The sequence below is a fragment of the Urocitellus parryii genome, chromosome 16 (genome assembly GCF_045843805.1).
Source record: "Urocitellus parryii isolate mUroPar1 chromosome 16, mUroPar1.hap1, whole genome shotgun sequence".
NCBI lineage: Eukaryota > Metazoa > Chordata > Mammalia > Rodentia > Sciuridae > Urocitellus > Urocitellus parryii.
Window position 1 is genome coordinate 1,458,024 of NC_135546.1, and position 13,674 is coordinate 1,471,697.

General features: G+C 54.2%; 1 protein-coding gene across 1 annotated transcript in view; it reads left to right on the top strand.

The window, feature by feature from the left end:
- Frmd4b (FERM domain containing 4B) overlaps positions 1 to 13,674 on the top strand; it is an 85,770-nt gene that overhangs the window by 32,426 nt on the left and 39,670 nt on the right. Inside the window, exons 5-6 of the mRNA XM_026392698.2 lie at positions 4,619 to 4,675; positions 5,511 to 5,533. Of these exons, the coding sequence (XP_026248483.2) occupies positions 4,619 to 4,675; positions 5,511 to 5,533 (80 nt within the window). The remainder of the gene's footprint in view (positions 1 to 4,618; positions 4,676 to 5,510; positions 5,534 to 13,674) is intronic.

Below are 13,674 nucleotides of genomic sequence, written 5' to 3' on the forward strand. Positions count from 1 at the left end.
AAGGTGGCCCCAAACCAATGTACAGTCCCCAACAGTGTCCCCAGCAGGGAGCACGGTTGACATGTGTTAAGGAAAATATCTCTGCCGAGCCGCGCCGTCAGACCCACCTCGTGCATTGCAAAGAACTGCACCAGAATATTATTTGGAGATGATTTTACCTTGTCCACAGAAAGTGGAAATGAACTAGCTGGGCATGGGGGTGCACTCCTGGTGTGGCAGTGACTGTGGAGGCTGAGGCAGGAGGATCACAAGTTCAAGGCCAACCTCAGCAACTTGGCTCAAAATAGAAAAAAAAAAAAAAAATATATATATATATATATATATATATATATATATATATATATATATGACTGGGGATATGGCTCCGTGGAGGAATGCCCCTGGGTTCAATCCAAGTACAAGAAAGAAAAAGAAAACGGAAACAACTTGTCTAACACTTATTCCACTGTTATCCTTAGTGAAGAAATTAAATGCAACGTCATATGCTACAAATAATAATAATCCCACAGAATGATAACAACAGAAAAATAATAGAATAAAAAAGAGGCCCTTCATCAAGGGCGATATTGTAAAGTCCTGAGTGTTGGTGCTGATGTAGGTGTCTGCTCTCTCCAGGTCTCTTTATGGTCCTGGTTAAGCAGGTTCAACACGGGCGTGCTGTGGTCCCAATCACCCTATCTGGTTGGAAAACTTGACAAGATCATTCTAAAATTCATTTGACAATAACTGAAAGGAGTGTCAGATATTCGTATGGAAGATTAAAGGACTTGTCCTATTAGACATCAAGATGAACAGTGGACAAATGTTAGGGAATCACATGACACTTGAGCCGAGTCGTCAGTCTGGAGAGAGGTTGACAGTTCTTCGTCAGAGTTCAGAGCGACCTCGCCAGCAGGACTGCAGAAAATAGCGCACGAGACTTTGCCAGGCCCGTGGTGAGTGCCCTGCATCTGTCACCGTGCAGTCCACTTTATCGCCTCCCATTCTGCACATGAGGGATGGCCTTTAGAAAGACGGCCTGTCCCCAGGCCCCACAGCGTCCTCCGGTGGAGAGGACACATCTGTGTCCTTCGTGGATTTTACTTCTGATGACTGGCATGGATGGGAAGGGGCAGCGCTGGCCCTTGTAGCTGACGGGTGTGGCCGCAGGGCTGCAGGTGTGAGGGCCATGGCCCAGCCTTCCCAGGGCTTAGTGGTCCCAGGGAACAGGAGGCCGTGAGGGAGGAGGCTTCCGTTGCCCAGGAAGGCCACATGCTCCTGCAGCAGAGTGACCTCGGGAAGGCTCAGTGCATGTCAGGCAGCTAGCTGTGTCCACTCACTCAGTGCACCCTGACCGTGTCTGTGCCTCGCCTGGGTGCTGGGTCTTGGAAACTCACGGGGGGATCCTAGACAGCACCCGGCCTCCATCCTTGTCCAGTTTGACATTTCAACCAGACTCTTCACTGTCCCCATCCAGCCGTGGTAGAGCAGCCCTGGGCTCAAGCCCTAGTACTGGGGACAAAGAAAGACATGCTCAGAGAGCTGTCCCCAGCGCTGGTGGCTGAATCCGTGGTGCAGCTGGGCTGGCCGAGCAGCCAGAGCGGGTCTTGACGCGGTCTCCGAGGTCTCCGCTCACCGTGGTGCATTCACCTGGCCACGTGACTCACCTCTCTGGGTCCTTTGTCAACCCTGACCGTCATGGAAACCCACTGAAGGATCTGGTTTCCCTTCGCTCCGAGGAGACGCTGCTCTCGGTGTTAGCTTGCCCGGGACCTATAAGGTTACCTCCGTCACCACGGCTGGAGGTGAAAGATCTCTCCCGTCCTGGCAGGTCTGCAGTCCCAAGTGCTGTCACCCTCAGGCAGGGGCTTCCTGAGCGCTTTAAAGTCTTAGTTAAATTGCTCCCAACCAGGGCTGCCCAGGTCCACCCAAATTGCCTTCTTCTTGATGGTCACCAAGGACCAGTCAAGTGACGCTGGCGATGGGTGTTAGGACTTGGAATGTGTGGCCTGGACGTCCAGGCAGGGTTGGAACAGAGGGTGAGGCCAGGCTGAGGACCACGGAGACTGGGGGGTTGACCAAACCACGCTTTCTCTTCTCTTCCCGGAACAAGGACTGGAGAGGCCACAGCCCTGCCCACCCTCCTCCCCTGCCCACCCTCACCCCCTGCCCACCCTCCTCCCCCTGCACCAGGCTGCCCGGGCCTCCTGAGTAGGTGGGGAAGCCGCCCACCAGCTGGGTATTCGCCTCCTGCGCCTCTGGAGCTGTCTGAGCCTGGTACCTTCCACGTTTGGCTCTCTGTTTCAGCTTTAAATAGTTAACAACCCTTCCAAGGTGGACAGAGGTTTGGCAGCCTCCAAGGAGTATCTGCCTCAGAACTTTTTATCTGTCTGATGAGCTAGATGGTGTCCAGACGGCTCCTCTAAGGCTCGGAGAGGGCCCAGGGGTCCCAGGTGCAAAGCAGTGGTCAGTCCTTTTCAATTTATTAGATTCCTCTTCAGTTTTTTTTAACACCCCAACGATGCACTTTTTCTTGTCTCTCAGACATTCGGGCTGATGAGACCTGAGCTTTGGGTTCCAGCCTCGTTTTGAGTCCCCTCCTTAGCCGCCTCCTTCTTCAGTCCTTGAACGGAAGGAATCTGACCTCTGTCCACTTTCATCTCATCAGCACCCACCTCACCTGTTGGATCAGCCACTCCTTGTCTTTCACAGACTAGAAAACCCGCTGTCTCTGGCTTGAAAGGTAGAGAGCCATCAGTCCTAGGATCGATCAATCGGTCGATCGATCGTCTGGCTTCTCTTTGATTTTATGGTCTGTTTCTAGAGATTATAGGTGCGCTTTGAATTCCAAGGCTGAGGCTCTGTCAGCTTTTGAAGAACTTTGAAACACCTCTCCTGCCTCCTGGCTTGGGAAGGCAGGCCCCCAGGTGGAGGGGAAGTTCATTTGTTCTCATTTTGTAAACGGAGGGAAACTCAGGTGATGGCCACTCTGGTCGCTGTGGTGCCTGGGGGTTCTTGTCTGATCCAGTGGTTCTTATAGGAAGTTTCACTGGTTTGCTGGGTGGACATCCTCAGCACATCACTTGGAGCCCTGAGCATGGATCGCCCGACCTCTGCTCCCCCACCGCCTGGTTATTCCCAGGGGTGACCTGGGATAACTAGCGGCAATTCCCACTCAGATCCAACAGGTAGGGGGAAGGGAGCAAGAGAGCAAGGCCACACGGGTCCCGGTTCCACGTTGCTGAGCACTACACATTTCCAATACCAAGTATGCCCGACTTAGGCAAAGAGGGGCTTGGGGTGTGTGTGCATGAGTTACATGTGTTTTTGTGCTTAAAAGCCCACATACCACCCCAAACTGGGGATGGAACCCAGGGACCCCCTACCACTGAACTACCTTTCTTACTTCTGGTCTTGAGACAGGATCTCACTAAGTTGCCCAGACTGACCTTGAATTTGTGATCCTCCTGCCTCAGCTTCCTGAGTAGCTGGGATCACAGGGGTGCACCAGCACACCTGGCCAGAAAAGACCTTTAAAACAGAAGCTCCTCTCTGCCAGTTCATTGCTGCAATCTTACCGGATGCGGTAATCGTCTGTACACATGTTGCAACATTTAAAGATACAGATAAAGGTAAATCTGTTATTCCTAGAGAAAACATTCTTTCAGACACACTGAGATACTCCCAAGCTCCTGGGGTTGGGGGGGACACTTTTTACCCATGGCCCAGAATTTCATTCATCTTGGGGTTCATGAGGTATGAAAAAATAAAAAAGATGGAGCCCGGCAGAGTGGCCACCCCGTCGTCCCTGGAGCTGGGTGCGGTAGCCACACTTGTGATCCCAGTGACTCGGGAGGCCCAGGCAGATGGATCCCAGGTTCAAGGCCAATCTGAGCAGTTTAGCAAGACCCTGTTTCAAAATTAAAAATAAATAAATAAGAAAGATCTCGGGACATAGCTCAGTGGTAAAGCGACCCCTGGATGAAATCCTCAGTACCCTCAAAAATAAATAGAATAAAATGATGGGAAAAATGACAGAGTTCATCAGACTTCAATATAATGCAACCGAGTTTTAGTCTCCCCTGCATTTGCTGTAGGTGATCTTTAAGCATTTCCCTTTTACCCAGGATGGATCAGATATCAACTGGCTAACGTGCCCCTTGACGCAGAACTGAGTCCATGCTTTAGTAATTTTGTGTTGTGTGTATCTATACTGAAATAATCATGCTGTGAGAGAAAGGGAGAAAACACACCTCAGGAGAACCCACCACAAACAACCTGGGAAAATCTGCAGAGCTTAAAAGTAACTCTGCAGAGGTTAAAAAAAAAAAAAAAAAAGAAAGAAAAGAAAAGAAAAAACTATTCATTTACAAGTGGAGTGGATTTCCATCCTCAAAACCATTGTTTCTTCCCAATTACTGCTGTTAACTAAATTCCCTGCAGCTAGTAAAAACACAGGGAGCCTCCCCCTTCCCGCCAGTGTCCTTGCACCCCCGCCTCCCCCGCCTGCTGGCGATGGTAGGCTCCGTCTGGGGTCCCAGGCTGGAGGTGCTGAGCTGTGACAGCCTCCCCAGCCGCACAGCACTTCCTCCCACCCGGGGTGGCCTCTGCTCACTGATGCTCCCTCTTGGACCCACAGGGGCAGATCGAAGTGGACAGCGAGACCCTCTTCAAGTTAGCAGCCCTGGTTTTGCAGGTAAGAATGACGGCCGCCCCCTGCCAGCTGCGTGAACTGTCTGCAGCTCTGGAACTTTTGCACGGGGCCAGGGTCCAGTGGCTTTTTCATCCGGTTAGTTTTTTGCTAATGAAAACTGTGAGCCGGGGCCTCGTGCATTACAAGAGTTTGCATGAGCTGTGGTGCGTGCGGTTCTGTGCATCTCAAGGAAAAATGAAGAGGAAGCCTCTCTGCTGGAAGAGAGTTCTGAGCTGCTTGGACCTGGGAGGCAGCAGCTGTGGGAACAGCTGCGATCTCCATCTAAATTTGGTAACTTTGGCACATTTTCTTGTGGCCCTGTAAAAGAGCCCTTTAATTCTTAAAGGCACTCGCCGAAAAGCAAAGGCCTGTTTACGGCTGGCTTAAAAAGTTCAGAGAAAACAAAGAGCACCCGTGGATTTACCTGTGCGAGAGGCTTGCACGTCTCATGCCTGGATGTGTGCCTTGGCCACGAGGAGACCTTAGGAAGGAGAAATAACTGTGGGCTTCCTCCTAGGGACTTGTCCCTTCTGCTCTGAACCAGGGATCTCCTGGACGCTGGTGCCCTTCTCAGTGCCGCCTTCTTTCTGGGGCCATGAGGAAAGGGTTCCGTGTGTTCGTTCTTCTACACGGAACTCGGGGGCTTTACGGGAAAATGACCTGTAGCTTAAAATACACACTGATGGGGGCTGGGGTTGAGGCTCAGCGGTAGAGCGCTTGCCTGGCAGGCGCAAGACCCTGGGTTCGATCCTCAGCAATAAAGGTATTGTGTCCAACTAAAAAATAAATATTAAAAAAAATACACATTTAAGGCCTCTGTTTTTTTTCTTTTTTCCAGGAAGCCAAGGGAGACTACACCAGGTAAGGACCTCTCCTGCTCTTTCCCTGTGAACCACGTGTTATTTTAAATAACAATGGATGCCAAATCAAAAGCAGCCCTGAGGCCAGACGGGGCCCTCAGTCCCTCCTCCGCCGGCCGAGAGCCTTTCTTTTTGTGAATGAGTCTGACAGTGGAGGGTGAGTTTTAATGAGAAGGTCTCCAGATCTGTTTCCTGTCAACCCTTAAGAGACGAAGAAGTCCGTAAAAACCTCCCGTAGCTTGTGCTGTGCTTTTCTTTTTTTTTTTTTAATTTATAACGATCCTGTGTAATGAACGTACCCGAAGATCAAGTGCGTCAGCTGCGTGGTGAGGGGATTAATGGGGGCTTTCTTCTGCAGCTGCTCCGGGCCTCTGCAGTCCGCTGACCTGACAGCTGTATTGTGCTCTGGTTGTAACCGCCTAACGGGCCAGACTTCCCAGGGTTTGTGTGTGAGGCCCCTCCCTACCTGCCCTGCTCTGTTGCTCCTCCTGCACTGTTGGAGGCGGGGTAGGAAGGGTGAAAGTGGAGGCAGGCCTCTGGTCCGAAGAAGCAGCACCCGGACCAGTGACCACTGAAAGCCTGGCCTCCCGGGGAGGTTAGTGTTCCACTCTGGTAAACTTTACCCAAGGATTATTTACAAATCACCTCCTACTCCTTCCCAGCTGAGCCTTGAATAATGTGCTCCTGAAGTCACTGAGCAGCACCACTGGCAGGCACCTTCCCTGTGCACTCAGTAGTGGAGTCACGTTCCCCTAACACACCGTGTGTGTGTGTGTGTGTGTGTGTGTGTGTGTGTGTAACTTTTTTACTTTAAGAAATGCTTTGAGCCGGGCACCGTGTCACATAATCCCAGCGACTCCAGGCAGGAGGATCCCAAGTCGCGGACTCCAGCCTACAGCAACGTCGTCGTGAGACCCTGCCACAAAATAAAATCCTAAAAGGGCCAGGTGTGTAGCCCAGTGGTAAAGTCCCTGGTATCACCAGAGAAAGGAAAAAGAAAAGAAAGAAATTCTTTCAAAATAACCATGAAAACCAGACCCCAATTTTCTTTAAAAGGGAAACCCAGCGGCTACTCTGTGTCAGGGAAGTGTTGCCTGAGGCTAGAGTTGGAAGTAAAGTCCCTGAAGATCTGCCAGAGGAAAAAGAGGAAGGAGCAGTCCCAGGTGGGCTGCCTGTCCCCACTGGCTCCTCCCTGGGGGCAGCTTTCCCAGGAGTGTGTGGCCAGCCCTCTCAGGACACTTTGGAGACTGGAGAGTCTGAAGGAGCCTTGGTAGGAGGGAGGGAGGGAGAAGGTGAGCTTCACACACTGCCTTGGGAAGATCCTTGCCAGGGGCAGAGGAGGCAGAGGAGGCCGGGGACCCTCCCTGACTGATCCAGGAGGCCGGGGACCCTCCCTGACTAATCTTAGAGGCCGGGGACCCTCCCTGACTGATCCAGGAGGCTGAGGACCCTCCCTGACTGATCCAGGAGGCTGGGGACCCTCCCTGACTAATCTTAGAGGCTAGGTTCCCACTTCCAACTCGGCCAGTTAATTGTGGCCAAGCCCAGTCCATCTTCAGCCGGTTCTGGTCATTTGCTGAGGCCCTGAGGCTCAAGGAGTCTCAGACTCCTCTGAAGCCGTCCACAGAGCGTGGAGCTGGGTCTTAGCAAATGAGCACATCACCCTGTCGGAGCCAGGCATCCTTCCTGCGCCTCAGTCTCCTCTCTGCAAATTGGGGTCAATCCACATGGTGACTTCAGCCAGGCACGGTGGCACACTCCTGAAATCCCAGTGACTCTGGAGGCCCAGGCAGGAGGATAGTAAATTTGAGGCCAGCCCGGGCAATTTAGTGAGGCCCTGTCTCAAAATAAAAATTAAAAAGACTGGGGATGCGTCTCGGGGGACGAGGGCCCTGGGTTTCATCCCCAGTGCTGGGAAACAAACCCAGATACCGACTTCTTCTTCGCAGGGTGTTTAGGGAGATGAGTGAGGTGGAAGAACTTTGTAAGTCACGGATTGTTTCACAAACATGAAACACGCTGCCAATCAGGGCGAGAGACGTGGTTCTGAAGTGTGACCGTTTGTCCTCGGTCTTGCAGTGGATCAGAACTTGGGCTCATTGCCGACACCTCCTGCCTCCCCCACCCCCCATCTCCTCCTGGATTGAAGGGAGAAGTCGTATTTTTCCTCCCAATTTCTGTTATAAAAGTAATTTAAGAAAATGAGCCATTTTTTCCTTAAATCAGAGAATTGGGCAAAATAGAATACGTTGGTCAGTGTGACACTGGTCAGAGCAGGGACTTGAGGGGCCAGCCTCCTGCGGACCCCAGGCCTGCCACTCACCCCTACCGGAACAAGCTGCCTGCCCCTCCAGGCCTCGGCTTCCTCTCTGTGAGGGGCACTTAGGGTACCCGCCCCGCAGCCTTGCTCTCAGGACTGTCAAGAGCTTAGAACAGTCCCCACAGCGTCCCCAGAGTGTCCCTTGGGCTTGGTGGGCGGGATTTGCACTCACCCGGGGTGTGAGTTGCTGCCCACCTTTTGCTCATACAAAGGAGGCCTGGGGAACGGGTTTGGGGAAGGGGGAGCCCCCACCCCACCCCACCCCCCGCCATGTGCAGGGCCTCCCTCCTGAGCTGCTCCATCCAGGTGCACCTCCTGTTGGCCTGCATGCTGAGAGCTGTGCTCTTAGTTTACAGCCACTGTGTCATCTCGTGGAGGTGTAAACGCACCAGAATATGTCCCCAAACGCCTTCATAGGCAGGGGCAATGTGGTTTTTTTGATTCAACCAACGTTAGAAGCCAGGTACCATGGTGGCCCATGCCTGTCACCCTAGTGACCTGGGAGGCTGAACCAGGAGGATCACAAGTTTGAGGCCGGCCTCAGCAACGTAGCAAGGACATAAGCCACCTAGCGAGGCCCTGTGTTTAGATAAGATATAGAAAGGGCTGGGGAAGTGGCTCCGTGGTTAAGCGCCCCCGGTTCAATCCCCAGTGCCCAAAATAAATTAAAAGTGAACTGAGACGGTGAATAGACCCCTCGTTCCCGAGGCAGCGCTGGTCTGCTCCTTGTGAACGTTCCTCCTCCTCAGGTCTGGCGTTTCCCTGCCGTCTCCCCTGGACTGTGTCCCCTGCTCTGAGTTCTAAGGGTCCCCCCGCCCGCCTGAGCTCACCCCTGTCCTCTGCCTCCCTCCGAGCCTGGCTCTCAGCCTGCCTTCTCTGGACCTGTGTGAACCTCTGTGTGTGCACCCGAGAGCCTCCTTGCCCTGTGCTACTTTGTCCTCGTGACCTTGCTCTGAGCATGTCTACTGTCTTACTGAGCCTTGAACCAGGGGTGCGCTTCCACGGAGCTACGTCCCCGGCCCCTTTGATTGGATTCTGAGACCTTCTCACTAAGTGGACCTCTACTTCGGGACCCTCCTGCCTCAGCCTCCCGAGTCCCTGGGATGACAGGCCTGCACCACGCAGCGGCCTAGCTGCCCTTCAGGGCCACAACCCTCTGCTCCTGTTTTGCTTCCTGGATGTTTCCTTCGAGTATCTTAAGTCGACTTCACCATAACTAGGAGCCGTGGCCTCTCTGAGTCAGTTAACAGAGCCCAGCGAGGACTCTTCCATCTTCTTTAAATAACTGACAGCTGGGTCTCCCAGTCAGCCCCGGGCCCTCCAGAGATAACACGGTCCTCCGCTGACAGGTCGCAGGCAAACACAGAATTCCTGAACGCTGACCGGGCAAGGAGGCCAGCCGTGGAGAGTGGCCAAAGCCCGGGGTTCTGTCTCCCCCTTTAAGATCCTGGGAGTCCTCAATAACTGCCTCCTTGGGGTGCTTCTGTTTATAGGAGAAAGCGGTGGCCACGGATGCATGACCATCACCCTCGCAAGGGGAAGGGGACATCCCCAGTTTACAGCTGGGTCATAAAAAGGAGCAGGTCCCCTGGGACAGGACCCCTTGAGATGCTCTGAGAAGAGTTGAGGAAAACCAGTCAAAGCCTGCGAGGAGTCTGCCCCTGAGTCCTTCCCCTCTGGAGCACGCACAGCTATAAAATGTCCTTATTCCCTTCGGGCTGCAGCTCCAGGGCAGAGGTGCTGGGCTCAGTCCTCACGGGAATGGGGAGGTGCTAGGGGGTGGGAGCTCTGGGGTCAGACCCAGGCCCAGCCACAGTGGATGACAGGGAGGGTTAGCTGTCCTCCCCGGGGCACAGTTACTGTGGTGACAGTTATCATTGTGGCCCTGGCAACAGCCCAGGAAGAAAGGTGCCACCACCTACCGTGTTTTTACAGGTAGGAAACGTGAGCTTTGGGGGCCTCAGAAGCCTGCCGTCCTGGCCACGTGGCCGGAGAGTGGCCACTGGCTGGAGGGTGGCCCCTTGGGTGGAACAAGCATCATGCACTTTGCCACTGATTTGTAAAAATCACTACCTTCCTGACCAGCAAAATCACAAAAGCTGAAACCAGGCGTTGCCTGGCCGCCCAGGAACTGAGACAGGAGGGTCACAAGTTCAAGGTCAGCCTGGACAACGGAGGGAGACCCTGTCTCCAAAGAAAAACTAGAAAGGGCTGGGGATTTGGCTCAGTGTCAAAGGAGGCACATCCCCAGAACAATCAATCATTCATAGCTTCAATCCCCGGAACAAAAAAAAAAAAAACAGGTCAGTGGTCTACAGCACATTCACCTTGTGGTGCACCCAACCTCTAAAACTTACTTATTTTGCAAAATTGAAACTCTGAACGTATTCAATGGTTCCTTATTCCCAGCTCGCAGTCCTCCTGCCTCAGCCTCCCAAGTGGCTGGGATCACGGGTGCCCAGCTGAATTTTTCTTTGTCGTGTCTTCGTACATGTACTTGGGATAGGATGATCAGAGATTTTCCTACATCATCCTACAGGTTCTGCTTCTTCTAGCAGACAGTAGAAGGACTGCAGGTTCCCGGGAGGCTGATCAGAGTCGTCAGCAACTTGGCTGACGGGTGGCAGAGTCTCTCATCGCCTCTCCATTCTGAGCTGAATTCCTGAACAGCGTGACCGTTGATCCCCATCCAGGTGCAGAGGGGCCGTAGGTTGTCCTCAGTCACGAGGGACACCAGGCAAAGGGATTTCAGGGGACAGGACACTGAACTTTCCAGAAGGCTGGCAGGTCCCCTGCTTCAGACAGAGCAGCGTGCTGAGACCAGGTGTGACGTACGCTCGGAGGCTGCCCGGCAGCTGGGGAGAAGGTTTCCACTGAGACCCCTCCAGCCCGTCCTGAAGCGGCTGACCACTTGGAACCTGGCCGGCGCCTCCCCAGGCCCTCTCCCCTGTGGTTCACTCTGAGCCCTTAGGGTCGCCAGGTTTAGCAAAGGAAAAGACACAATGCCAAGCTAAACCAGGATTTTAGATAAAGGACGACAATTCTGTGTAAGCACACCCTGAATGTTGACTGGCACGTCTCACCTCCATCACCCACAGGTGGTCCTTCTGGGGGTCATAACCCACCGCCCCCTGGCAAAGGGGGTGACTGGGGGGAAGAGCTGTTTGGTAAGACCCTTGGTGTCCTGCGCTGTGATGGGAAAGGGACCCGGCTCCCTGAACCCAGCAGGTGTCTTCTCGGTGGTGCATCATAATGTGCCCACCAGCCTAGGAGATGGGCCACCAGCCTGCTGCCATGAGGAACCCCGGGTGGTAAAGGTCTGTCCATCTAAGACCCCAGAAGTGACAGCCAGGGACGGGGACTGAACCCACGTGAGCCTTGTTACTGCAGACTAGTGGCTGCCCATGTCCTGGGCTGCAGGGCAGGTGGGGGCCTCCTTACACCTCGGGCTCCTTATCTGCACCTTAGGAATAGTTAGAAGTAGCTCCTGGCTCTGTGGGGTGCAGCTGAGGACCCTGAGAGTTCACCGAGTGCAGGACAGGGCCTTCGCCTCACCTGGCGGGTGCCCAGGACGGTCTCCTGAGAAGCCCAAAGGTTTTCGTTTATTTATTTATTTTTAAATTTTCTGTGAGGATGGAGCTGAAGGTCTGGGTCTGGGGAGGGGGCGGGGAACCCCAGTCTGGCAGGATGCACACACCTGAGCCTAGACCTGAACTTCTGTTGTGGGGATGAAAGGGACCCCCCCTTCCCCACTTTGCAGGAAGTAGCCGTGGGGAGGGGGCTGCATCCCTCCCTGCTCACCCTGCCAGGAGAATGGCTGACGCTCTGGAAACAGCTTCGAGCTGAGTGGATTTAAGGTGTGATCCAGAAATGTTTAGGTGGGGCGGGGAGGGTTCCAGGAATGGGAAGACCCTGCGGCCAGGGGAGGTGTGGTCAGGGGCGGTGCGGCCCCAGGCTGTGCTTGGGCTCCTCCCCACCGCTCCACTATCTCCCCTTCCCCCTCCTGCGGGGTCCGGAGACATCTCCAGGTCTAACGTCTGCTGGATCTACCCGCAGCTCCCAGCCGGCTTCGGTGAGTCTCGGGACCCCCAGGGCCGGGTTCCCGTCTGTGAACGCGGCAGGGTGCATTCCGTAAGCTCTCCTCACTACCCCACCGACCGGCTGGAGCTGCTGTCTTTGAAATTTGGTCTGGATGGGCGGAGGATGAGGAGGGTGCTCTGTTTTAGCTATTTTGAAGTTAGCTCTGTTTGTAGTTTTTCTAAATTTTCTAAATTAGCTGAGATAATCAGGAGTGGCCTTGGCTGTCGGAGGACTGTGACTGGTGGTCCCCGGGTGACTGTGACTGGTGGTCCCCGCTCCTCGGGGCTGCTCTCCCCGAGCAGGGAGCGCTCACAGGGTGGAGCTCCTACCCTGAGCTTTTGGTCAGTGTGGAAGGCTGCCCCATGGACCCCTGTGTGGGTTGGAGAGTTTTGTGCAGTGCTGGGCTTCAGAAGAGTTTGGACTCCCCATTTTCAGATGCTGCTGCCAATAACTGCAGTCTGCTCTGGTTGTAGAGTACATTTTAAAAGCCCCTCAGTGCTGGCGGTGAAACCCAGGGGGGGCTCTACCACAGAGGAGCCACGTCCCCAGCTCTGTTTTTGTTCTGAGACGGGGTCTGATTGCTGAGGCTGGCTTAGATCCTCCTGCCGCAGCCTCCTGGGTCTCTGGGAATCTCGGGCCTGGCCACTGAGCCTGGTTAAAACTGTCGTTTTAAAGGTGAACTAGAGCTTTGCTCCTAGAGCCCAGCTACGTGCCGCTGGATGCGGACTTGGTCAGGGAAGATACCGCTTGAAGCCTTGTTAGCGCTCCAAGTCTTTGGGCAGTTAATCCAGTTGGAGTTAATCCCTTTTGATCTGGTTGAAAGGCAGCCTGTCCTCACCCAAGTCACACACATTCTCCTGGAGTTAGTCAGAGGCCAGCAGAACAGGACCCTCTGAGTCCTCCAGCAAGACCCGAGGGTCTTGCTGCCTCTTCCTCACTGCGGAGTCTGAGTGACTTTGTCTCTGGAAGCTGTAGTTACTTCCCAGGAAGAGGAATTCCGACAGTGAGAAGCCCAAGGCCCTGTGCCGAGAGGTGTGGCCAGTCTCTGCCACCTCGTAACCCCGTGAGCTCTGGTCCACACAATCCTCCTGGGGGTGGGTGACAGCCTCAGGTCACCTAGAGTGTCCTAAACCCACATCTGGCTCCCCACCCACCCAGAGAGCCGGGCTTAGCCTCCCTGACCGACTCTCCATCTTCAGTGATGGGTTTGATGGTGGCTTCCCGGCTCCGTCTTGGAATTCTGTTTGTGTCACGTGCACCCCGATGGCATGGCGGTGGCTCCCAGACCTTTGTTAGTACGTGCTGCTGGGCTCCACCCTCGGCGCCCTGACTCAGTGGGTCTGGGGGTTCTGGTGCGTTCTCCCCGGTGCTAGCTGGAGGAGGGTGGGCACGTCCTGATGAACCCTTGTCGGTTCATAGTGTAAGTCAAACTGCGTGAATCCAGCTCTCCTGCCCAACCTGCCGCTCAGCAGCTGGCCCACTGCCAGGGGCTCAGGTGACATGTCCCCATCCCCACCCCCAGCCCCGGAAAAGAGCACAACCCACAGCGGGGTTTCTGCTGAATGGGTCTCACTTTTACGCCACATCACCCTGAAAAACTGTTAAGTCGCCAGGTGCGGTGGGGGTTACACCTGTGACCTCAGCGACCGACTTGGGAGGCTGAGGCAGGAGGATCTCAAGGTCATTGCCAGCCTCTGCGAGACTTTCTCCAAGTAAAACATAAAAAGGGCTGGGGATATAGC